The sequence below is a fragment of the Balaenoptera musculus genome, chromosome 9 (assembly GCF_009873245.2).
Source record: "Balaenoptera musculus isolate JJ_BM4_2016_0621 chromosome 9, mBalMus1.pri.v3, whole genome shotgun sequence".
Classification (NCBI taxonomy): Eukaryota; Metazoa; Chordata; class Mammalia; order Artiodactyla; family Balaenopteridae; genus Balaenoptera; species Balaenoptera musculus.
The window spans coordinates 71,372,938-71,397,077 of record NC_045793.1 but is presented as its reverse complement, the minus strand read 5'-3'; the positions used below and the strand labels follow the sequence as shown (position 1 = coordinate 71,397,077).

Here is a 24,140-nt window from a genome sequence, read left to right as displayed (position 1 = left end):
AACATAAATGAAGTAGCCAACATAAATTCATTAGTTATGTGCTAGTTTCTGTACTATGTTGACATTCAGAATTTCACACTAGCAGGTAGCAACGCACACAATTCTGTAACTGCTCTCTTTTGCTTATGGCTGCAAATTTCACTTTTAGACTCCTTTCTTCTCCTGAAGAAAGACCATGAAAATTATTGCTAAAGATGAGTCTAACAGAGTAGATTATATAGGTGAAACACAAAATCTCTAATTAACTTCTAGAATACTTATACTACATTTTGAGGGGCAGGGTTTCTCCAACCTGCCTGCATTCCCGTATTAGGAAGGAGAAAAGCAGCAACATGTTTTGGTTACTAAACTTCTAGGGCTAAAAGTCAAAGTTTGTATAATTTAAAAATGTACAACAAGCCAACAATAAATGTCATCAGGATACTGAATCTTATATAAACGCATCATCTGTACAATACAGAAATTATGTCAAATATTGTAAAATAATAAAATGATCTGTGAACGTGATGAACTTTTATTTTAAAAGGCTATGCTGTAAAGTATGAAATAATAATAGCTACTATAATAATAAACAATACTACAATCAACACCATATGGAAAATATATACATGCTAAGACACACTTACGGCAACAAAATATACATTTAGTAAAAATAAACCTGAAAAGGTTTCACTTACTTGGCATCGCAGCCGGTAGGTGTAAAGTCTAGCTTGTGTTTGGTTCTAAAGATGAAGTTTTTGGTTCGGATTTCAAGTATGGACGGTGGCTGCAGTGGAGTAGCTATTGCAAACAAAGCCAACTGAGGCGGAAGTATTGATCCGTCCTTCCCCTTCCTGTTCTGTCCATGAAGGTACTTCAACCTCCCTTGGAAATTCATTGCCTGAGAAAACCGAAACACAGTTCATTAAGATTAACGCTTTAAAATGGCTCCTTTTTAAAAGGCTCCATCAAGGCCATTTCCGGTGTTCTTGATAAGTCCATAAAAGTTCATGAGGCTATCAAATGTGACTTTAATTCCTTTCTCCCCAGGAAGCCCATTAAAAGTATCCTAAAAGGCAGTATGAGGACTATCCTCAAGGGATTGGTAAGTGAACCACTCGGTGCTTTAAAATAGGTCACAAAAGGAAGACCTAATGGTTTTCTGACCTTGCGGCTTCCCTACCATCCACGCCTAGCACGGGTCCGTGCACACCGCACACTCAAACTCTATTTCCTGAACGAATGAATGGTGATACAGTCATCAGGTACGTATTAATTTTCAGATATAGTCTGTGGATTAGTCCACAGCTCAGAGTATATTTCAAAATTCATGGGAATCTTTGATAGAGAGAGAAAACACAACTGTTTAAAAACACTAAAATGAATCATAAAACCATACAAAGAACACAGAACTCTATTAGAGAATAATTTTAGAAGACGGAGGAAACAGAGACAATTTAATCATGACCATGATCAATCTGGGTTGCTTACAACAGTACCAGGCCAAAGGATGATTCTGACATCAATATGAGAGCAGCACAAGGGAGAAAAGGCCCAATTACACAGAGAAATTCCACCTAGACATACATACTAACTTGATCATCAGTACTAGGAAACTAGCTCAAAGCACAGTTCTAATTCTGGGTCGGCAAAACTATCTTCAGGAATAAACACACCAACAAGAATCATCGTTTGCTAACAGATTTGATTATCTGTTTCCAATTCCTGAGAAGTCACAAAAGTGATACGCAACATGCTTTGTCTCTTCTTCTGTACCTGGTGGAGTGCACCGTCTTCAGGACACAGGCACCTGAGAGGCCGGGCCGTCTCTACTCCTAGCGTCCTGCCTACGCTGCTCCCTGGCCATCCTGCTCAGGAGTTCACACTGCTCAAGAGCATCTCATACTAGAGGAGGATCCTGCAATCATGAAGACACAGCCACTTTTTTACACGGCAGTTATTCCAGCCGTGCGGAAAAGGCCGTGATCATTTTTCCATTTGGCAGGCATTAAATCCAAGGAGGGTAAGCAGCCTGCTGCCAAAGAAATACTATATAATTCTCTACCTTATACCTAAAAAGTCCAAAAAAAGGGGAAAAATAGAGAGTTCCCTGTTACTCCACTCAGTCTTTGTTACTGCATCCTAAAGGACACAGATTTTGAGTTATGGAAGATATTTTTAAAACTTTAGAAAGATTTTAAAAAGTTACTGTCCTTTATAAAATTATTTAATAAAGTAGATTTTTATAACCCAAACTCAAATACATTCAAATTAAATTGGTTTCACTTTTCTTTTTAATTTTCTAAAACTTAATAGTAAATGTCAGTAAAAGATTTTGCACCTTACCAGAAAACCAGATGAATTATCCAGCAGACACCTTAGTCGGCAAACGAAGCACCTTTCCATAGACGAAGAGTTCTCTGGAGGAACCTGGTCTGGGTTATAATAGACTGCTGGCTGTGAGAGGCCATTAGCTTCTGTAGAAATAATAGCAACACAAAGTTACTTTCCATTTTGCTGTAAAATTAAGTGTTTGAATAGATGAAATTTTTGTTAATTTCTAAACCAAAGTCTGTATTTGGATTACAAAAAAAAATCGCTTTCAGAAGGGGAGCTAGTGAAAAGAAATTAAAACTTATTGAATAACATTTTCACTACATAGAACTTTACCTATTCGTCTGTTTTTATTTCTATTGAGCTATCCTGTCAACAATTTCTGTATTTTCTAAGCCTTTTTTTCTTTTTAACATTTTCACAGATGTGTGAAAACACTGCTTGCATTGAAAGAAGGTTTTTTATCCTTGCATATGCTAGTCTGCTTTTATATTTGGTGCATGTTAAACACAGAACAATTTACACACACTCCAGAATCAACCTTGTACATTCCTTCCCCCTTTTCACAATAGTGTAAGAGTTCTCTTTATACAATATATTAGTGAGTATATGGCTATGCTTTGTCACGTGAAATTCATCAATGGCTGTCATCTGTCAAAATCCTCCTTAGGTCACCAGGCTCCCTGTGACCTGGCTCTGGCCCACAGCCAGAGATTCATGCCTTTCCCCTTCTTCCCAACCTTCACCATGGAGTTCTATGCCCCTAAAGGTTCTCTGCCTTCTTTCCCAGAATTATATCAAAAAATCCCCAACACTATCTTTTGGGAAACATTCTTACCATCAATTTTTTGTCCAGAGTCTGGACACTGTGAAGGGTTTAATGCCCAGTGTAGCTGGCGCTGAAATTCAGCTCGGTCTTCAGTGTGGATCAGTTCATACACACTCTGATGGATGACATCAGACTACAGAAAAAAAGCACAAGGAAATTAACAAGAAGTACTGATTTTTTCAAAATGTGGTTTACTAATTTCAAAACCTTGCTAGATTCGTGGGTGCTTGTTAGTGGTGATGAACGCAAATGAAGTGATTGCAAAGCTCTCCAGGAATCCAATATAGGAAAAGCTAGAAAGAAACTAGCACGGTAATTGACAAGTCAAAAGTTATTTGCCATCACTTCCCTGTGGGAATGCTTTTCAGTCAAATAAGTCACCTTCCCACTCCTTAATTGCAGCACATTAAGTTCTGCTGATTTTCATCTATTTACTGATCTTTTAAAATCCTCCTCCTTCCACAAAACCTTGTCTGAACATCCAGCTGCATTTGACTTCTCTAAGCTTCATAGTATTATGTAGTTCCTTCACTGCTCTCTAATCATTTTCCTTATACGAAATTTTTACTTCTAGTAGATTCCATAAGAGTAAGGGATTATGCCATTACCAGGTCAGAATCCCTCCTTCACCTCTTGCTTCTCAGCATTTACTACAGTGCTGAGCCCTTAGCCCTTCCACCAGAATTGCTCTAACTTTTTTTTATTGCAACTCATGGCAAGAAATACATTTCCTATCCATCGTGTGTGTGTGTGTGTGTGTGTGTGTATACACACGTGGAAAAAAGTTTCACAGAACACTTCTTTTATGTGTGACAATATTTTTTAAATTAATTTTTACTGGTGTATAGTTGCTTTACAATGTCCTGTTAGCTTCTATTGTACAGCAAAATGAATCAGCCATCTCTCTATCTATCTATCTATCTATCTATCTATCTATCTATCTATCTATGTATACCCTCTCTTTTGTATTTCCCTCCCATTTAGGACACCACAGTGCATTAAGTAGAGTTCTCTGTGCTATACAGTATGTTCCCATCAGTTGTCTATTTTATACATAGTATCAATAGTATATATGTGTCAATCGCAATCTCCCAATTCCTCCCACCCGACCCCTTTCCCCCTTGGTGTCCATACATTTGTTCTCTACGTCTGTGTCTCTATTTCTGCTTGGCAAATAAGGTCATCTCTACCATTTTTCTAGATTCCACATATGTGTGGCAATATTGTGTTTTCTATTTTATTTCATTTTAAGCAACTAAAAGGAAGGATTGATGGTGATCCACTATATCAATTGCATAACCCACTAATGAGTCACAAGGTGCAGTTTTAAAAATGGTGCCATAAACCACCACCAATGTCAGATATGAATGTTTTCTTAAAGAATATCCAGGTTATATGTATATATGAAGAAAAAAACAGATTGGGAAACAGCTAATCTTTCTGATTTCTTAACTGTTATGAATCACATCAAATAATAATTAAACTAGTTATGTAATTAAGTTGCAAACAGGCTTTGCCATGGACATTAGTATATTTTCTTTAAAATTCAAAAATACTTAAGTTAGGCTTTGTGTCAGTAGCCAGATTCCACCACTTTAGCTATCTGGACTTAAATCTTCCTACGAACTTTATCTTCTAGCATGAAGTCATCTCTATGCCATCCATTACACAATGCCAGAGTTATCTTCTGAAATATAGATTGGAGCATACACATTCCCTTTAACAAAAACATTGAGTGGCTTCTATAGTGTGTATGACATAATTTAAACTTCAGTCTATATAACGGTGCAGACGGTGCCATTCAACCATCAGTCTTGGCATCACCTGCCAGCTTGTTAGAAATGAAATACATGGGCCCCACTCTGACGTACTGAATCAGATTATATGGGAATGAGGCCCATCAATTTTATGACATCTTATGAAGTTCTTCAGGTGATTCTTATGCACATTAGAATTTAAGAACTACTGATATATGAGTAGTTAGCATTCAAGTGTACTTACAAACTTCTCAAATCATATTGGATGTTCCTGCCCCTCAAATATGCCGAACACCTTATTACTCCATTTATTCACTATACACTCAGTAACATTAAACCAAACACGCTCGCCTCCTTCAAGGCCTTCCAACCTACTGTCTACAGTACGTCTAAGCTTTTCTTCTCTGTGTTCCCTCCACAATTGTCCACCCATCCAGATCCTACACTTTCTTTAGGTTAGCTTAAATACCATTTCCTTCAGGAAAGCTTCCATAATCCATACAAGTCAGAATTAAAGGGAGAAGCCGTAGTATTTTGCTCATACCTTTACATATCACCTCATTCATTTCATAGTTGTCATATACCTTCCAGTATCCATAACTAATTTGATGGTAAATATTCTCTTGTCTGCCCCTGTCCAAACCCTATCTGCCCCTTACCCTAAAGTTTCGTATACGTAAGAGTTCTTTATAAGTGAAAGAAGAAACACAAAATCCATGAATCACATATACCCTTAAGGAAATTATAATGCAGTAGATTTTTAAAAGTATAAAAATATATTAGCTACAAACATATACTTTTTTATTCTATAGCATATGTATTTTAATTACATTTTATATATACAAACTATCACTTGTGTCCCTAAGTGTAAGATAAAAGTAGAAAATTAATTTTCCAAAAAAATTTTTTTAATGACCTAAGAAAAATATATTTACCTGCTGAAACCCCAGGTAATCTTGTATAGTAGAAGAAGCATAAAAGACCAAAGCATCTGTAGTGACAACCAATACAAAGCCATTCAGTGCCTACAAGGAAAAAAGTTACAAAATCAGTAATGTGACTAAATAAAAATATTATCATCCATAAATATTGACTTCAGTAAAGGCTGTTACTTTTATTGATGAAAAAATCTTTAAAATGGTTAATATTATTACACTCCACAAATGCAGAAACACCACACACCCCAGTAGTGAGAAGAATCTATTCACACCTTTTGATTCTGCCAAAGAAAAGCTTAGAGCTAATTTAATATTCAATCACAATAACTTTAATATTTATTTCTTCTTCTTCCTCATGCTTTAGATTTTGTTTTAAATATACTGTACATGTTTTTTAAATATAATTGTATAAACATCATTTACTGTAATCTGTCACATTGCTTTTAAAGGAAGATAGTGTGTAAAGATGTTTATTAGAACCATAAAAAAATTTGATAGAAGAAAAGCTCTGTGCAAAGACAGTTTAAGCACTGACACAGTTTGAAATGTGGATGCTCTCAAAGTATTATAAAACTTTTAAAAACTTTTTATTAGAAAAGGAATACAAGAACCTGCAGTATAAAAAAACAAACAAAACAACTAAAAAAAAAAAAAAAAAAAAAGGAATACGCAAGTGGACTCTACATAAAATACACATGTAGAACAAATACATGTAAGACAAATACACAGCAAATATAGTCCATTTAAATTGAATATAATTACTAATATATTTAGGTTCAAAGCTATCATTTTATAGGTGTTATTTTTATCTGTTCCACTTATACTATGCCGCTTTTTCTTTCCACTTTGCCTGCTTTGGGCCAATTATTTTTTATTACTCCTTCTTTCTTTTAGTTTAGAAGTTATCCTCTCTTTTCCTACTCTTTTAGTGGTGGTTCAAGTCCAATGCTAATATCTCTATACTCTAAGGTAATAAAAGTATCTAGATCAACTTAAACATTAATTGTGATCACATATTTTAATTCTAAAGCCCTCATTATTTCCTGCTTGAGTTTAATTCAGTACTTGTTTTACTCTATGCTATGTGATCATTGTTAAACCCTCCTGAGACACTCTTCTTCATGTAAGATGAGACGTGGAATGGTTTAGTTTAAGAACCACATAGTTTGGAGTCAGAATTTGGAATGGATTCTTCTGTTTCTTACTTACTGTGTGGTTTTATTAAGTTATTTACCCCTTCAAGCTTTAGTGTCATTGTTTGAAAAACAGGCACTGTACAGTGCCTGGTACAGAGCTGGCACTCAGTTCATGTAAGGCACCATTACTATAATATGAGGTTGTGGAAATGAGCAGATAAAGATTTACATGATCATGCTTTGTGAACTATAGAGAGATATATAAACGAGAGCAAGTAGTTCATTCAACACTTAATGAAATACTGCATGCCAAAGAGGATGCGTGCTAAGTACTGAGATTCAAAACTGAAGGAGCTACTGCGCCTGTGCTTATGATGCTCACACAGTCTTGCAGATACCCTCACTGTTAGATGAGGTAAAAGAAATACGGTGACTGTCTTCCTTTTCCCTCAAAGTCCTTTCACCTTCAAGATCCCTGGTCTATATTATACTTCTGAGAACTTGATTATGCAGACAACAAACAGCACCTACTAATTAACAGCCACTTTTCTAAATGCTTTTTTTAATGTATTCAAGTACTTTAATTCCCTCAGCAATCCACTGAAGTAGGTGTCATATTCCAGTTTTTAAATCGAGAAAACTGAGGTAAAGAGCTGCACAGTAACTTGCCCACAGCCACACAGCTAGGAAAAAGCTGAGCCAGAAGGTAAACTTTGTCTAGCTCTAAAGCCTGCACACTTAACGTTATATCATGATCTACTGCTTTTATGTGTTACTGATCACCAACTGTTGCACGCCTATAACTCATGTAATCACAACTGGGATCTCAGATCCTTGACTTTAGATATTATGCCTTATAAAACCTGGCAATTTCCCCAGGATGAAAAATGGCGATGGCACCCACCAAGAACTTAAATGTTTAATGATTAACACCCCCAAAACTGAGTATTCTTAAGTTTTAGCTGGAAGTAATAGTATATATCCATTACCACATTTTTTTATCTTGCAAATGTCTTCCTTCTAGAAAATAGTATCCATTGATCATATGCATGTTATTTTGTAGAATATCATGTTTTTCAAACAGTGGAACGAATTTAGTACGGTACAATAAGCTCATTAGCGCATGCCAGGTGACACAAAGATAATTTAGGGTATGACAGATAAACACTTTTAGACAAATGTTAACTGTCAGAAATAAAACAAAAAGCCTCTTAAAAGAATATATACATACCAATCTTAAAAGAATATATACATACCAATTATATGGATATTAAATGATCTTAAATACCATGTGCACCAAGGTTATTACTTGAACTGAATTATTATCTTAGTAAATTAAAAGAAGGAATTAATTTGGTCATTACATATTAATAAAAGAGATTATTATTCTTTGGTCTAAGTCACAACTCTCTATCTGAAAATCATGTTGAGCTTTACTTACTATTTAATAAGAGAAATAAACTGCAATTAATACTGTTATTTGTAATTTCAACTGCTGTTATCTCAAAAATGAAGCTACAGATTTTAATAAGCACAGTATTACGTAGCAATGGATAGAACATATTTAAATATATGAAAATAAACAACTAAAGCAAATAACAGATAATGAAAGGATACAAAAAGTTATTTTATTGTTTTATTTTTATTCCTCATAAAACAGTAACAAATTTAAGCTAATCAAGAAAATAAATATTTTAAACTTTCATTAAACATCTTGTAACATTTACTTCATGTGCCTCCGTTGTTAAAACCAAAGGAAAAGATTTCGTTTCAAAAGTTTCAAGCCAAATGGTATACTGTACCTCTGGAAACATCCTCTGCATCTAAGTGGTAACTAGGTGATAACCGCACATTGGAAATATAAAGTAAGATGCCATTATGGCAACTGTGTATAATGAAATATGCCATATTCACATGTCTACAATGTGCTCATCTGCTTCATAAGAGATAAGAGGTATGGCCCTAAGCAAATTGTGTAGTGTGTGATGCTTCCTACTAGAGAGGAAGCATCACATACTATACAAATGGCATCCAACAGAATTAATGACAAGACCATTTATTTTAAATACCTAAATGTTTCCAATTTTCAGAAAATTAAAAAGTTAACACTAGTTTTGCAACAGTATATTTTAATTCTGGGTCCTTGACATAGGATATGTTTACAATTTGTCTAAACATTCTAGGGGAAAAATAAAAATCACGGGCCCAGATATCACTGATGAACATAGATGCGAAAATCCTCAACAAAATACTAGCAAACAGAATCCAACAGCACATTAAAAGGGGCATACACTATGATCAAGTGGGAATTATCCCAGGAATGCAAGGATTCATCAGTATATGCAAATCAATCAATGTGATAAACCATATTAACAAACTGAAGAAGAAAAACCATATGATCATCTCAATAGATGCAGAAAAAGCTTTCGACAAAATTCAACACCCATTTATGATAAAAACCCTCCAGAAAGTAGGCATGGAAGGAACTTACCTCAACATAATAAAGGCCATCTATGAAAAACCCACAACCAACATTGTTCTCAATGCTGAAAAGCTGAAACCATTTCCACTAAGATCAGGAACAAGACAAGGTTGTCCACTCTCACCACTATTATTCAACATAGTTTTGGAAGTTTTAGCCACAGCAATCAGACAAGAAAAAGAAATAAAAGGAATCCCAATTGGAAAAGAAGAAGTAAAACTGTCACTGTTTGCAGATGACATGATACTACACATAGAGAATCCTAAAGATGCTACCAGAAAACTACTAGAGCTAATCAATGCATTTGGTAAAACAGCAGGATACAAAATTAATGCACAGAAACCTCTTGCATTCCTATACACTAATGATGAAAAGCCTGAAAGAGAAATTAAGGAAACACTCCCATTTACCACTGCAACAAAAAGAATAAAATATCTAGGAATAAACCTACCTAAGGAGACAAAAGACCTGTATGCAGAAAACTGTAAGATACTGATGAAAGAAATTAAAATGATACAAACAGATGGAGAGATATACGATGTTCTTGGATTGGAAGAATCAACATTGTGAAAATGACTCTACTACCCAAAGCAATCTACAGATTCAATGCAATCCCTATCAAAGTACCAATGGCATTTTTCACAGAACGAGAACAAAAAATTTCACAATTTGTATGGAACACAAAAGACCCTGAATAGCCAAAGCAATCTTGAGAAAGAAAAATGGAGCTCGAGGAATGAGGCTCCCTGACTTCAGACTATTCTACAAAGCTACAGTCATCAAGACAGTATGGTACTGGCATAGAAACAGAAATATAGATCAATGGAACAGGATAGAAAGCCTAGAGATAAACCCATGCACATATGGTCACCTTATTTTTGATAAAGGAGGCAAGAATATACAATAGAGAAAAGACAGCCTCTTCAATAAGTGGTGCTGGGAAAACTGGACAGCTACATGTAAAAGAATGAAATTAGAACACTCCCTAACACTATACACAAAAATAAACTCAAAATGGATTAAAGGCCTAACTGTAAGGCCAGAGACTATAAAACTCTTAGAAGAAAACATAGGCAGAACACTCTATGACATAAATCTCAGCAAGATCCTTTTTGACCCACCTGCTAGAGAAATGGAAATAAAAACCAAAAATAAACAAATGGGACCTAATGAAACTTAAAGCTTTTTGCACAGCAAAGGAAACCATAAACAAGACGAAAAGACACCCCTCAGAATGGGAGAAAATACTTGCAAATGAAGCAACTGACAAATGATTAATCTCCAAAATTTGCAAGCAGCTCATGCAGCTCAGTATCAAAAAAAACAAACAACCCAATCCAAAAATGGGCAGAAGACCTAAATAGACATTTCTCCAAAGAAGATATACAGATTGCCAACAAACACATGAAAGGATGCTCAACATCACTAATCACTAGAGAAATGCACATCAAAATTACAATGAGGTATCACCTCACACCAGTCAGAATGGCCATCATCAAAAAACCTACAAACAATAAATGCTGGAGAGGGTGTGGAGAAAAGGGAACCCTCTTGCACTGTTGGTAGGAATGTAAATTGATACAGCCACTATGGAGAACAGTATGGAGGTTCCTTAGAAAACTAAAAATAGAACTATCATACGACCCAGCCATCCCACTACTGAGCATATACCCTGAGAAAACCATAATTCAAAAAGAGTCATGTACCACAATGTTCACTGCAGCACTATTTTCAATAGCCAGGACATGGAAGCAACTGAAGTGTCCATCAACAGATGAATGGATAAAGAACATGTGGTATATATATACAATGGAATATTACTCAGCCATAAAAAGAAACGAAATTGAGTTATTTGCAGTGAGGTGGATGGACCTAGAGACTGTCATACAGAGTGAAGTAAGTCAGAAAGAGAAAAACAAATACCATATGCCAACACATATATGGAATCTAAAAAGAAAAAAAATGGTTCTGAAGAACGCAGGGGCAGGACAGGAATAAAGAGGCAGACGTAGAGAATGGACTTGAGGACACAGGGAGGGGGAAGGGTAAGCTGGGATGAAGTGAGAGAGTGGCATGGACATATATACACTACCAAATGTAAAATAGATAGCTAGCGGGAAGCAGCTGCATAGCACAGGGAGATCAGCTCAGTGCTTTGTGACCACCTAGAGGGGTGGAATAGGGAGGGTGGGAGGGAGACGCAAGGGGGAGGGGATATGGAGATATATGTATACATATAGCTGATTCACTTTGTTATACAGCGGAAACTAACACACCATTGTAAAGCAATTATACTCCAATAAAGATGTTAAAAAAATAATCACTGGCCCATAATTTAAAGCAGTTTACAAGTGTTAAGCATGCCACATTTGTCTATTTTCACTTGAGATAAAGAACTTCCTTATTACTTTACTACATAAACTAAGATGCGTGTTTAATCACATTAAGCAGCAATTATTAGAATGCTTCCTGTGACCTGAATAAGGGGTCTTTACGTTTCAGCTAATATACATAAAAATCCTCAGCTAGAGGCAGGAAGAGGACGACTCATGGTTGAATATATTTAATTTTTTCTAACATAATGGAAGCAAAAGTTAATTTCCGCTATCAGGGATTTGAACACAATTACAAAATTATAATAAAATCTTATAAATTGTTAGGTTACACTTAAGCGTTTACTGAATGAATGGAGTTACTGAAACTTACGGCTACTTTTTGTCACAATGGCAAATTAAGTTCTCCACTCAGTTTACTGGGTAGAATTGAAAATTATGTAATAGTAATAGCACAGATTATAGCACACATCTTTTCTGTTTTGTTTTATTTTATTTAACTAGTTTCTTTTTTTTTTTTTACCATATTTTTAATTGAAGTATAGTTAATTTACAGTGTTGAGTTAGTTTCAGGTGTACAGCAAAGTGATGCAGTTATACATATATATATATTCTTTATAGCACACATCTTCATTCTATCTTTCTTTAACAAGATAAATACCTGAGAATTTTTAACTGAGAATCGAGCATCGTATCAGATCCAAAACAAAGAAAAACTGGGAAAGATTTAAAATACTTTTATAGACAAATCTACTAGAAACTCTCCAAGTTCTAGCGCATGACAATAGGGCTAACGGCTGTTGAAAAAAATCTGTAGCAAGTTGATAAGTCACACACAGCTGCTAAAAGAAAATATAGTTATAAGAACACATTGAAAAAAATAAAGTTCAGGTTAAGAACAATTTCAAACTATTTAACAAATAAAATTATCTTAATGGAGCTATATTCCTCAAAACATATATGTAAATCCAATGTCTTAAATGAGAACCTTTAAAATAATCTAGGAGTTCTTGCTATTTAAAGAAATGCAACACAGAAAGTGGTAACTAGACTTCTAATATGTATGCTTCAGAAAATTCCATTTTTTCATGTACAATACTAACATTATACCACTATTGCAGTTCAGATGAAAGTGGTAAGAAACGCTGGGTGAGTCCTAAATAAACTGGGGATAATTAAAAGGCTGTTAATTAATTTTCCATTTATAATTGTCCTAATGAAAACGAACTAAATTTACTACAATTTACCTGCAGTAAGAATTCTCCTTCCTGCAAGTTCAGGCCTTCTCTGCATTTTGTTCTACAGTTGTCCTGGACTCCATTTCTCTCAGCTGGAGTGGACTGTAATGCAACTAGGAAAAAAAGGGAAAAACAATGATATAGTATAGGTGGTTTTAAAAATAAGCAGTTTCAAAGAGCTATAATAAAAAACCTCTGTACACCAAACACAGAGATAATTTGAAAAATTGGTATCTACTGGTACTACAGTAACTAAGTGAACAATCCTTTGCCAATGGGTGGTTTCCAGTCAGCTGACAGATTCTGGTGTTTTTTTTTTGGCTGCGTTGGGTCTTCGTTGCTGCGCGGGCTTTCTCTGGTTGCGGCGAGCGGGGACTACTCTTCGTTGGTGTGCGGGCTTCTCATCGCGGTGGCTTCTCTTGTTGCTGAGCACGGGATCTAAGCACGGGCTTCAGCAGTTGTGGCTCGCGGGCTCTACGGCGCAGGCTCAGTAGTTGTGGCGCACAGGCTTAGCTGCTCTGCAGCATGTGGGATCTTCCCGGAACAGAGATGGAACCCGTGTCCCCTGCGTTGGCAGGCAGATTCTTAACCACTGCGCCACCAGGGAAGTCCCTGACAGATTCTTAAAGATAATTTTTGATGAGTTCACTATATGATTTTTGGCATATTACTTAAGGAGTTTAAAGGACATGCCATGACATGCTATAAACACTCCTCCGGTTCTTATCTATTTAGGAGAATAAGGTTCCTCACAACCTAACCTATAAAAATATTTTTAATATGTCTCTACATATTTATCTTAACATCTGTGAACTACCGGGTGGTGAGAAGAAGAATCAACCAAATGCCTTATTAAGAAATACATGTCCACTGAGGTTAGGATCCTCTTGTCTAATTTTAAGGTAAAAAACTGTTAGTAGTATTATTAAGTTCATATTAAATTTATAGATCAAATTCATGGAGAATTAATGTCTTTATGATGTTGAATCAATCTGAGAACATGTTTGTTTTCCCATTTGTTCAAGTCTGTATTTTCTGTCCCACTAGAATGTTTTGAAGTTCTCCACAAAAAAGTATTTTTATGTCTATTCCTAGGTATTACACCTTGTAACGTGGCTTCTCTTTCATTATCATCTTCTAGTTGCTTATGGATTGCATATGTGAACGGGAGTCTGACGGGATGGTGGGGTGCTTACTATAGAGGGTAGCACGCTGTAATGCTGCATCTCCCCACCTTCCCATCTCTCTCCACATCGTGTGTGTGTGCAAGCATTTATAGTCTGGGAGGCAGCACAGCTGAATAGAAATAATAATTGCTACCATTTACTTACTTAGCATTTTTCCAAGCACTCTCAAATGTTTTCTCAGTTAAAACATGTAGATGGACATTGGTATCTGACAGAGCTGAGTTCAAATCCTAGCTCTGCCATTTCCTAAATGTGTGAGCTTTCTGAGCCTGTCTCCTAATATGTAAAGTGGTAATTGAAAAAGCAAACAACAACAAAAAAACACCCTGCAGGGCCGTTGTGAAGAATAATTAGAATATATGTGAAGTTCCTGGCGTAGAGCAGCTCAATATTAGTTGGTAGCTTTAATTATTAGCAGTATTTCCCAAAGCTCATAGATTGCCCTGTTATAAAGTTTATACTTTTAGACACTATTACATCACCTTTCTATTTTTCTGATCTTTTTTTAACCTGTGATATTTAAAATAAGAGAAACCATTAAGCCAAACTAACTGTGACGTTCCTTTTAAGATTTCTTATTTCATTAGATTTTTATGCGCTAAGGATAATCTGGCTCAGTGATAAGCTGGAGATATATTAATAACCAGATTTTTCTCTCAGTTTGAGCAAAGCATCACATATAAAACATTTTCATGTGTGAAGCATATTTTCTGGTAAACCATCAGTGCATGTGTCACACTGGACTCTTATGCCAAGTCCTTGCCTTTGCAGAACTTGAAGCATATCTCTTTGAAAGAAGAAGCCAAAAACCTGGCCTCTGAATATAACAATTCCAAAAGGCCACAGAACAGATTTCCTTAGGCCAAAATATAGTTTGAGGTAAATTAACTGCTGTAACAGTTAACCAAGACCAAAGGAAAGGCTTCATCTTTTCTCGTTGAAAGGTAAAGGACAGAGAGGCCTTTCCTCCCTTTCTGTCCTGTAAGCTTTGTTGTTCCTTGCTTTCCAGTGGCCACATTTGCTTGAATGCATTAAAACCTCACAATGTAAGGGTTAACTACACTCTCCTACTTTTCCAAAAGCTCCAGTACGAGGCACAATTTAAGAGTTATACCAAATATCAATAAGATTTGCTATCAGAAAGAAAACAACAAAACCCAAACCCTGACATTATGAAAGAAGCAAAGTCATCCTAAAAATGGATAGATATTAATTGTGTCAAATTTACAATGTCTAAATTCTATTAGGAATCTTTTAAAATTAACTTTTAATCAATGGAATGATGTCAGTTCCCACTAGAGTTATTGGACCACTGAGAAGCTGAATAAGAAATGAAAGAGGCCATTCATCTCAGTAACTTACAATTTGTTTCTGGTCTTGTATTGGGGATATTAGCCAATGTAATTAGACATTAGACAGACTCTGCCTTTAAGTAGGGCATATAAGCTATGGAAATGAAGAACCAGAAAAGAATGTCAAAAATATTAAGTACCAGGATGGAATTTAATTAAAGTATTAGAGGAACTTGAAAAAGAATAAATTCTTTCTAAAGAACAATGTTTAAAATTCTAAATGTTAGAGGGACAATATTTAATACGTATGTATGACTACTGCTTAAGTAGGAAAGTGGTAAGTGCATTTGGGGGAAGGATCACTGGAGGGTCCTTCCAAAAACAAGCAAACAAGTATTTCTGTTGCTCTCTTGTTTAAGGCTAATAATTAATCAGTTAAGAATTTAAGTAAATATTGTGCAAAGATGAGTCCAGGAAGGGTGCACTCCCTTCCCATTCTCATCTAAAAAATACTAATATGATTTTTTAGAAAACTTATTTTATGTCCTAGCCACCTGACCCAAACTATGTAATTTTTGCCTTTCCATGAAGTTTGTCCTCTATTTCTTGATCTCATACCTACCACCCCTCCCTTCTTAAAGTTACTGGAAGATGTATTAATTAATACTACTCACTTTCACATATACATCTCTTGCCTTGATCAGAAAGCAATAGAAGAGTAAGAAGATGATGTGGGGATATGACTTCCTACCATCTGAGTGTGGCCTTAAATAACTTCCTTCATAATAATATGTGATACTTAGAGCCCACACTGTATGCCAGGCAGTCTCCATGTATTATGTCTTATTTATTTAATCTTCACAAGAGTTTTATGGGACTGGCCTTACTGTCCTTTCAGTAGATTAGGAAACTGAGAGTTAAGGAGGTTAGGAAACTTTCCCAAGGTTCTAGCTTTAAGTGGTAGACCCTAGATAAGAACCCAGGTAGCCTAATCCTAAGTGCATGAGCTATTATTAACCACCTACCAGACTTCTCCCCCAAGCTAACCACCTTTGACCTTTAGTTTCCTCATCTTTAAATTAGGACAGTGATACCTCTGGAGACAAATTCTTGTGAGAGCTAAAATAACATGTAGAGTACCTGGGTAATGCCTGAATCTATAACTGACAGTCAAGGATGGAGAAAATGGGCTATATGCTGAGTTTACACACCCTCAAACCATTATGGAAGCTGACACTAAAAGTTGCAAACTAGGGATAATTGAGTGTTTTCTCCTCTCTAAACAGGGAGCATTAATGAGTGTCTAACAGGACTAATATGATGACTATGCAACATAAATTTGAAGGTACTTCAAACTTGTAAATTGTTATAAAAATTATATGCATCATCAGATGCAGAAGACACTTTAATCATTACACCCCTGGAATTAAATACATGGCAGTTCATAGAAACAAAATATAATATCTGAAAGTAAGTCATGAGCCAATTCTGCTACTTGGGAAACGCTGGCCGTACTGAAGAGACATTTGTTAAAATCCTCCCCGCATGTGCAGGAACGGCACACCTTCCAAAGTGTAAGGCTCTGACTTTCAGCATTCAGCGGAATATTAAGATAATAAACCATCAAAATATTTCAACTATTTGCTCTTTTGAGAGATCAATGATGCAATTAAACAAGAATTTAATTGATAATGGAATTTAGAGTGTAAATATATCACAGCATTATCAGATTGTAATATTATCCATATAATTATTACCAACTGATTCAAGTCTTTTTCCCGTATTCAAGTCTTATTCCCACATGCATTTAATCATATCCATGTTTCCTAATATGGCACTTTCCTTCCTTATACATCTAAGCTCAGATTTCCATTTCTCCCTACAAGCCAAATATTTCCTCTTCAAAAAACATGTTCTGAATTTTTCAAGAGAGAAATTCATGGGGAACAAATATTGGCATGTGGTAAACTATACTTTGTATTTTGTTACTGTAGTTGGCATTTAAACAGAAAGATTACATGGTAAATGTCTTGCCAGGAAAAAGCATAAGCCTTTTTAATCTCTAATTGTTGGTATAAATTCAATTTATTTTACAATAATGTTTATCATCCCCCTTTACTACTTCTGGTAGGAAAAGTTAAATTCCATTCCCACATTCATATAAGCATAAAAGAGAGCAAAGCTATCACCTATTATGAAATTCAACCAACTACACCTATAAATTAGAAAGGGTTAAGTAATGTATATTTCTTGAATACAAGGAAAACATCCCCAGTCTAGTATGGATGAGTATTTACAAATAATTTCCAATCATATATAAGTGTACCTAAAAAAGACTTCCTTCTAGATCCTCTGAGGTAACAGATAGATATTTCACTTCAGTAACATCAAGTTTGTTTGTTTGTTTGTTTGGTAAATGAAGCATTGTCCTTTTGAGGGAAAGAAGGAAGAAACTGAAAATTTTTTTTAAAAACTATGTTATATTCTAAGTTTTCAGGAGACAAAGATTAGGTGTTCACTGTTCAGTGCTTTTTGATGATATTCACAGATTTTTTTCTGCCTAGAAGTTTCTACTCACCAAGGCAGAATAAAAGTAAATTCAGTTTTTAAAAAGGCACATGTTAGTTTATACCTTTATGAATGAATGTAGGTTGCATAACTGGCGGTTACTGTCTTTTTAGCAAATCTAAAAACACACATCATTCTAAAGCTGCAAAAATCCTTAAAAGTTAGATCTATTCTCACTCTCGATTAAGTGGAAACTAACTTCCAAAGATGTTACTCAACATTTTTCCAGTTTTACATTTAGTTACATGCAATTCTACTGTAACGATATATTAGGTCTCTGAATTAATGAAACCAACTAGAGCAATTAATTTACCTTTTCAGTGGGGAATGAGTTGCATTTAGTTTTCCACATAAACAAGAGTGGAATTAAAACTGCATTCTAAGTAGGAAAATTTAATCAGCCAGAGCAGTGATTCTCAAACTTTCATAGACATTAGAATCATCTGGAAGGCTACTGAAACACATTGCTGGACTCCACCCTCTAGAATTTCTGATTCAGGAGGTCTAGGATGGGGCCCCACAGTCTGCATTACTAACAAGTTCCCAAGGGCTGCTGAGGAGCAGGTATCACATTTTGAGAACTAGTGACTTAGAAAATCAGGATTTAGGAAATAACTCACAAATGTTCTGGATCTCATTCCTTCGTACTTTCTAAAATTACCTTTCCTCTGCTTAAAGAGTTCATTATTAATATGTCTTCAGGAGGTAATTCTAATCCCAATTTTATAAAGATGAAAGTAGAACCACATAATTTACTACTGCAACACAGGGCAATAACAGAAAATTCTGTATGTACAGTTGACCTGTGAAAAACATGGGGTTTGAACTGGGCAGGTCCACTTACATGTGGGTTTTTTCCAGTAAATAATATAGCACTACACGATCGTGACTGGTTGAATCCACGGATGCAGAATTTTGGAGATGGAGGAACCATGGATATGGAAAGCCGACTGTAAAGTTATATGCCAATTTTCGACTAACCCTCGTGTTGTTCAAGGGTCAACTGTATACAATTTTAATTTTATAACTGTGGTTCACACAGATGTTACTTTTTAGGATAAACCCACTACACACTTAAAACATCAGGCAGGCAAGCATTCTTACTGCCCATGCTGAGAAGATGAAGACTCTGTGGACCAGTGATGACAAAGGTCTAATCTAAAGCCACAGGGTTAGTAACCGAACTACCCCCATGTCCCCTGCCTGCTGGTGCTCCCCTTACACGACACAGTCTCCATCTACTGGGCCAGGACAAAGAGAGGCAAGCTGCCTCTGTAACACAGAGACTAGACACTTGAAACTAGACACTGTCAAAGATGCACGAGGCAACAGAATATTCTGTAAAACTGACCATAAAGGCACTCCCACATCATGTGGGCAAATTTAAGGCTAGAAGAATTCAATACAGACAATTCTAGGTTCATTAAGTTGATCCAATTTGACTGTCTCTTCTCTCAACCTCCCACTGCTGACACCTGAATGGCTTTATATCTTCTATGGACAACCAAGAATCAGAAATTACCTCCTCTAGTATTATTATTTTTCTGTAGACTTTAATTTCACTTTAGTTTACACTTTCATGTGCAATTTTCTCTTTGCCCCTTTAAGAACTTGAAACACCAAATGAAGTCATGTTTGAGCAAACTCATTATCACCATAGCACAGTTTCATATTCCACACACAGAGATGTGCTTTCCTCTATCTCTGCCCATCCTTAAAACATTTCATCTTTGGTATTTTCCCTCTTATTCTATATGCTTTCCCCAGGAATATTTTATTCACTTTCATAGTTTAAAATTCTATTCCAATGACGTTATGATGACTCCAAAATCTAAATCTCCAGTACAAACAAATAAATGAATTTGATCTACTGATTAAAAATGATTGATCAAAAAGTCAAAAAGCCGTAAGAGCAGGATTAAAAAAGAACACATAAATATAATTACTAAATAAAAATGATTAGTGGTAATATAAATGTGTTTTATTACAGACCCTCAAGTGATTAATTTTACATTACATGTGAAAATAGTTTCTAAAACACTATAACATGGCAGATGTATATTTCCATTAGCCAGATCAGCAAAGACTCACAGAAAGTCAAACAATTTAACTACAGACATTTAAAATCTGTACTGGGAAAAAAAAAAGAGAAAATTGCTGAAAGTTGGCTGGCTTTAATATTCCCCCAATGGTAATCTCTGTTTAAAAAAGAAAGCTAAGCCCATAAATTTATGACCAACTGGAACTGTTCATGGCCAAGCAATTAAGGATCAAGGATCCTAGAGTCATATAACACTAGGAAATGATCAAAGAGAAAACCTATTAAAGCAGTAAATTTAAAAGAGACAAGAAAGAAGCAAAACATATAATAAAGGATATAATGAGTGTAGGTTCAGTTTGAAACTGTTATATATTTGTCACTGTTTTTAAAAAAATACTTGTCAAAGCAAAGGAAAACACTCAGAGATAAAAGTATCCTATGTAAAATATCATAAAATTATTTTTTCATTTTACTTATTCATAGAATTTGACTCTTCTGCTGTAAGTTAGGATATCTGAGGAAAAGTGACATTAAATTCCTGATCCAAAGAGGCCATATTATTAACTATAAGAGCCAGGATTTGAATACCACGATACCCTGACTCAATAAGAATGTCCTACCATTCTTTTCATCCATCCATGTTTCAATTTGCATGGATTTGATTATATTAAGTCCATAAATTAAAATTTAAAAGAATCTCTAAATCTTACAGTTTTAGTTACGGAAGGTATCATGAATGTTAGAGTTTCATGTTTTCGAATGTAAATTCTGGAAAAAAACACATAGCTAAATTACCATCTAAAATGGATAGCACCATGGGTTAATGAAACTCAACACTATTTGATGATTTCAAATGTGCTGATCTTTTAGGCAAACAAACCTACTTCGGACATTTCTAGAATTCAGAAATCACAATTGCTGCGATACTGAAAGTTTTGTAAATTACTGGACACAGTAATTAAAAAAAAAAAAAAAAAACAGATAAAGTTAGTACCCAAACCCTGTGAATGTAAAAAACCGCGCACATACAAACGCCTTAAACTTTATAAAACATCAACCCTTAAAAAGGCTTTCTATTTAATTCATTTTTACTGCTCGTTCAAGCTCATTCTTCATATATATACATGCATATATATTTGTTTTTCAAGATAATGTTCTGAAATCCAGAGAAACACACAAGCTGAAGATGAATAAACACAATAGCTCTTTTTGAAAACCTAATGAACTGGAAATGAACTGTTAAAGTATCTACAAAAGGAAGACCAAGAAAAGAGCACATATAATTTTTAATGTAAAATAAAGTCAAGAAAGATCCATGGTAAACAATGAGGTTGAATAAATCTTAGATCACAACACAACATAATGTAAGTTAACTCTCACCATCCTCTCCTCTCACAGCATTTTTAGACTTGGTGAATTTAAAATACTCCAATATGTAAAATATTTACACTTAATACATGCTTAAAATAATCACCATTTTATAATGATTCATGACTCATTGCCCCTGCACTGCCTAGTTTTAAAAATAACCAGAAAACTATTCCCTATGACAGTTGCAAACGCAGAACTTTGGAATTAGAAACTCAGATCCTCAGGTTCACCTCTGTCAGGCTTAATGCAGCCTACACAAAAATCACTTTTTGTTTATAAGTTTTCCTTCCCACAAATTAAATTTGTACATCTCAATTATAGAGATGTCATAAAGAGTAACTCATGACTGAGATTAATGAAGGATATAAAAGATTTCACAGTTAATGACTATATTTTAATGGTATAATAACTACCATGAATATTTTACAGAATTAACAAATACTACATGCCCTTGACATTTACTATTGTCTCAAAGAAAGAAAACTTTTCTGCCTTTTTTACCTCATTAGGTATTTGTGTCTCAACAAAGAACGTGGATTAGTCATTCTCATCAATTTTGGGGATTGCTGTCGAAAAGTAGAATAATTTAAACAATCCTTACATGATGATGAATATTTTTAAAACGGATAATGAAATCTAATTCAAAATTTTTACATGTTGAAATTACTCTTGCTAAGAATAAAACATTTCCATACTGATTCAGACTGGTTAACAAGCACAATGTCCACTGTTTGATCCTGGCATTAAGAGACACAATATAGGAGGAAACAACCCTTTCCTTTCACATCAACCAATTTCAAAGACTGGGTTATGTATAACCACCCAAATCTAAGTCTCTCTTAATAAACTATGATTGATCATAGTCATTAAGTAATTTAAACTTATTAAATATTTTCTATCTCAAAGGTAACATGATATGTGAGTCTAAAACTCATTTTATGACTGGGGTCTTCTTTTTATTCTCTACTTTTCTTTTTAAATTAGAAGGGGATAGTTTAATTTTAACAATTTGAAATTTGATGAAAAAGTGTGAACGTGATGTTAAAGATTTTAGGCTTTCAGTCTGTACTTCCAAGACCTAAGTCCACACTGACTTGCCAGGTCATAGCTCCACTTGGTAATTTTCTGTCTTCAGGCTCCCCTCAACTTTGATTTAATCTATCAAGATGCAAAATTTGCACTTTACTATGTTTAATTACCAACATGAGAAAATAGCAATTTTGAACTTTTAAAATTTGTTTCCTAAAAATACAAAAGACACTACAGAAGTACTTCAAAGATACATAATTTAGAAAAGTCTTTAAACAGTTAAAATAAGCAGGGAAGAATAGACGGTAACACAGAAGAACAGTGTTACTGAGGAAACTGAATAGAACTTAAACACCTTCTACAATTTCAATTAATCTATTATTAATATATCATTGTTATTAATCCTTAAACATGTTTAAATGTGTCCATTGTGCAAAAATTAAAAATAAAGTATCACTTTATTCTGGAATTTTTAATCTATCAAATTTACAAAGGGAGTGATTTTTTTCCTTTAAATCCAGAGACCTATTTGTCCATCCCATCTACACTGACAAAACTGAAAAACACACCAAGATTGCCAGACGACTGGGAAGTATTAATACAACAGGAACATGCAGCAAAGAAGAAAACGACCATAGGCCCAGGAACAAGATAATAAACACAAAGTGAAGGCAAAGGAGCAAAGAGGATGGCATAAGAACGTAAGGGGCAGTACTGAAAGCACCAAGAAAGGGCACAGTGATACAGTTAGTTCAAAGAAGATTGAATCCTTAAATACTTCTACACGTTTCACTGTATGATCCAGCCAATCAATTAATTAAAAACCATGTAAAAAGTTTCTTACTGCTCTGATTCCTTAAAACAAACATTCCTTGCATTTGTACATTTAGAAATAGAGAAGAATATAATTGATAGAACCAATAATTATAATTGGCTTTTAACAGAAAGCTTATTTGGAAACAGCAAAATATTAATGTCAAAAACTAAGCCCTAGAGCCATATTTCTAAGTATATAATTTAGAATTTCCACATTGTTTTTCAGATATGTTAATACAATTAAGTTAATAAATAATTATTGAGTGCTCACTCCGGGGCAGGCATTGTCCTAAGTGTTTAAGGTATAACAGTAAACATATTGATAATATTCTCAAGGACCTTCCATTCTAGTGAGAAAAATAGGCAATAAATGGCATATTTAAGTGCACCAAAAAAAAAGCATATTATGAAAATGAAAATTTTATAATGATTGCTTCATCATCTGTAAAATAAAGAGTGTCCAAACTGAAAAACAATTATCTGAGCTTTACTGTCTAGAATACATATAGTTCAAGAATTTTCAAGGATTAAACGTTCAAAGGTTCCCACTGTTCCTCAGTTGAAACCAAAACTAATAACTAATGAAACTTCTAATCCCTTTCCCTCCCTTGAAAATGCTCCCTAAATGTTGCATTATAAATATTTAATGTGCACATTTTTAAAGGATTTCACATACAGTATTTGTCACAGTTTCTGAGATCCTCGACCTTGAGTTATTAGAGGGCAGAAGCCTTTTTTCCCCTCTTTCTCTTCTTCATGAATTCAGCACAGGGCACACTATTTAGAATACAGCACAATCTTGAATTACAA

The 24,140-nt window shown here is 34.8% G+C and overlaps 1 protein-coding gene across 3 annotated transcripts in view; it reads right to left on the bottom strand.

Annotated features, from left to right (window-relative positions):
* Positions 1-24,140, bottom strand: part of AHR (aryl hydrocarbon receptor) — a 50,946-nt gene that overhangs the window by 11,110 nt on the left and 15,696 nt on the right. For all 3 annotated transcript variants that reach the window (XR_005021168.1, XM_036863001.1, XM_036863002.1), the window contains exons 3-7: positions 13,036-13,139; positions 5,835-5,924; positions 3,152-3,275; positions 2,326-2,456; positions 678-880 (exon numbers count right to left, since the gene is read on the bottom strand). Coding sequence is in view for 2 of the 3 variants with exons in the window: in XM_036863001.1 (XP_036718896.1) it covers positions 678-880; positions 2,326-2,456; positions 3,152-3,275; positions 5,835-5,924; positions 13,036-13,139 (652 nt within the window). In the remaining variant the exon portion in view is untranslated. The remainder of the gene's footprint in view (positions 1-677; positions 881-2,325; positions 2,457-3,151; positions 3,276-5,834; positions 5,925-13,035; positions 13,140-24,140) is intronic.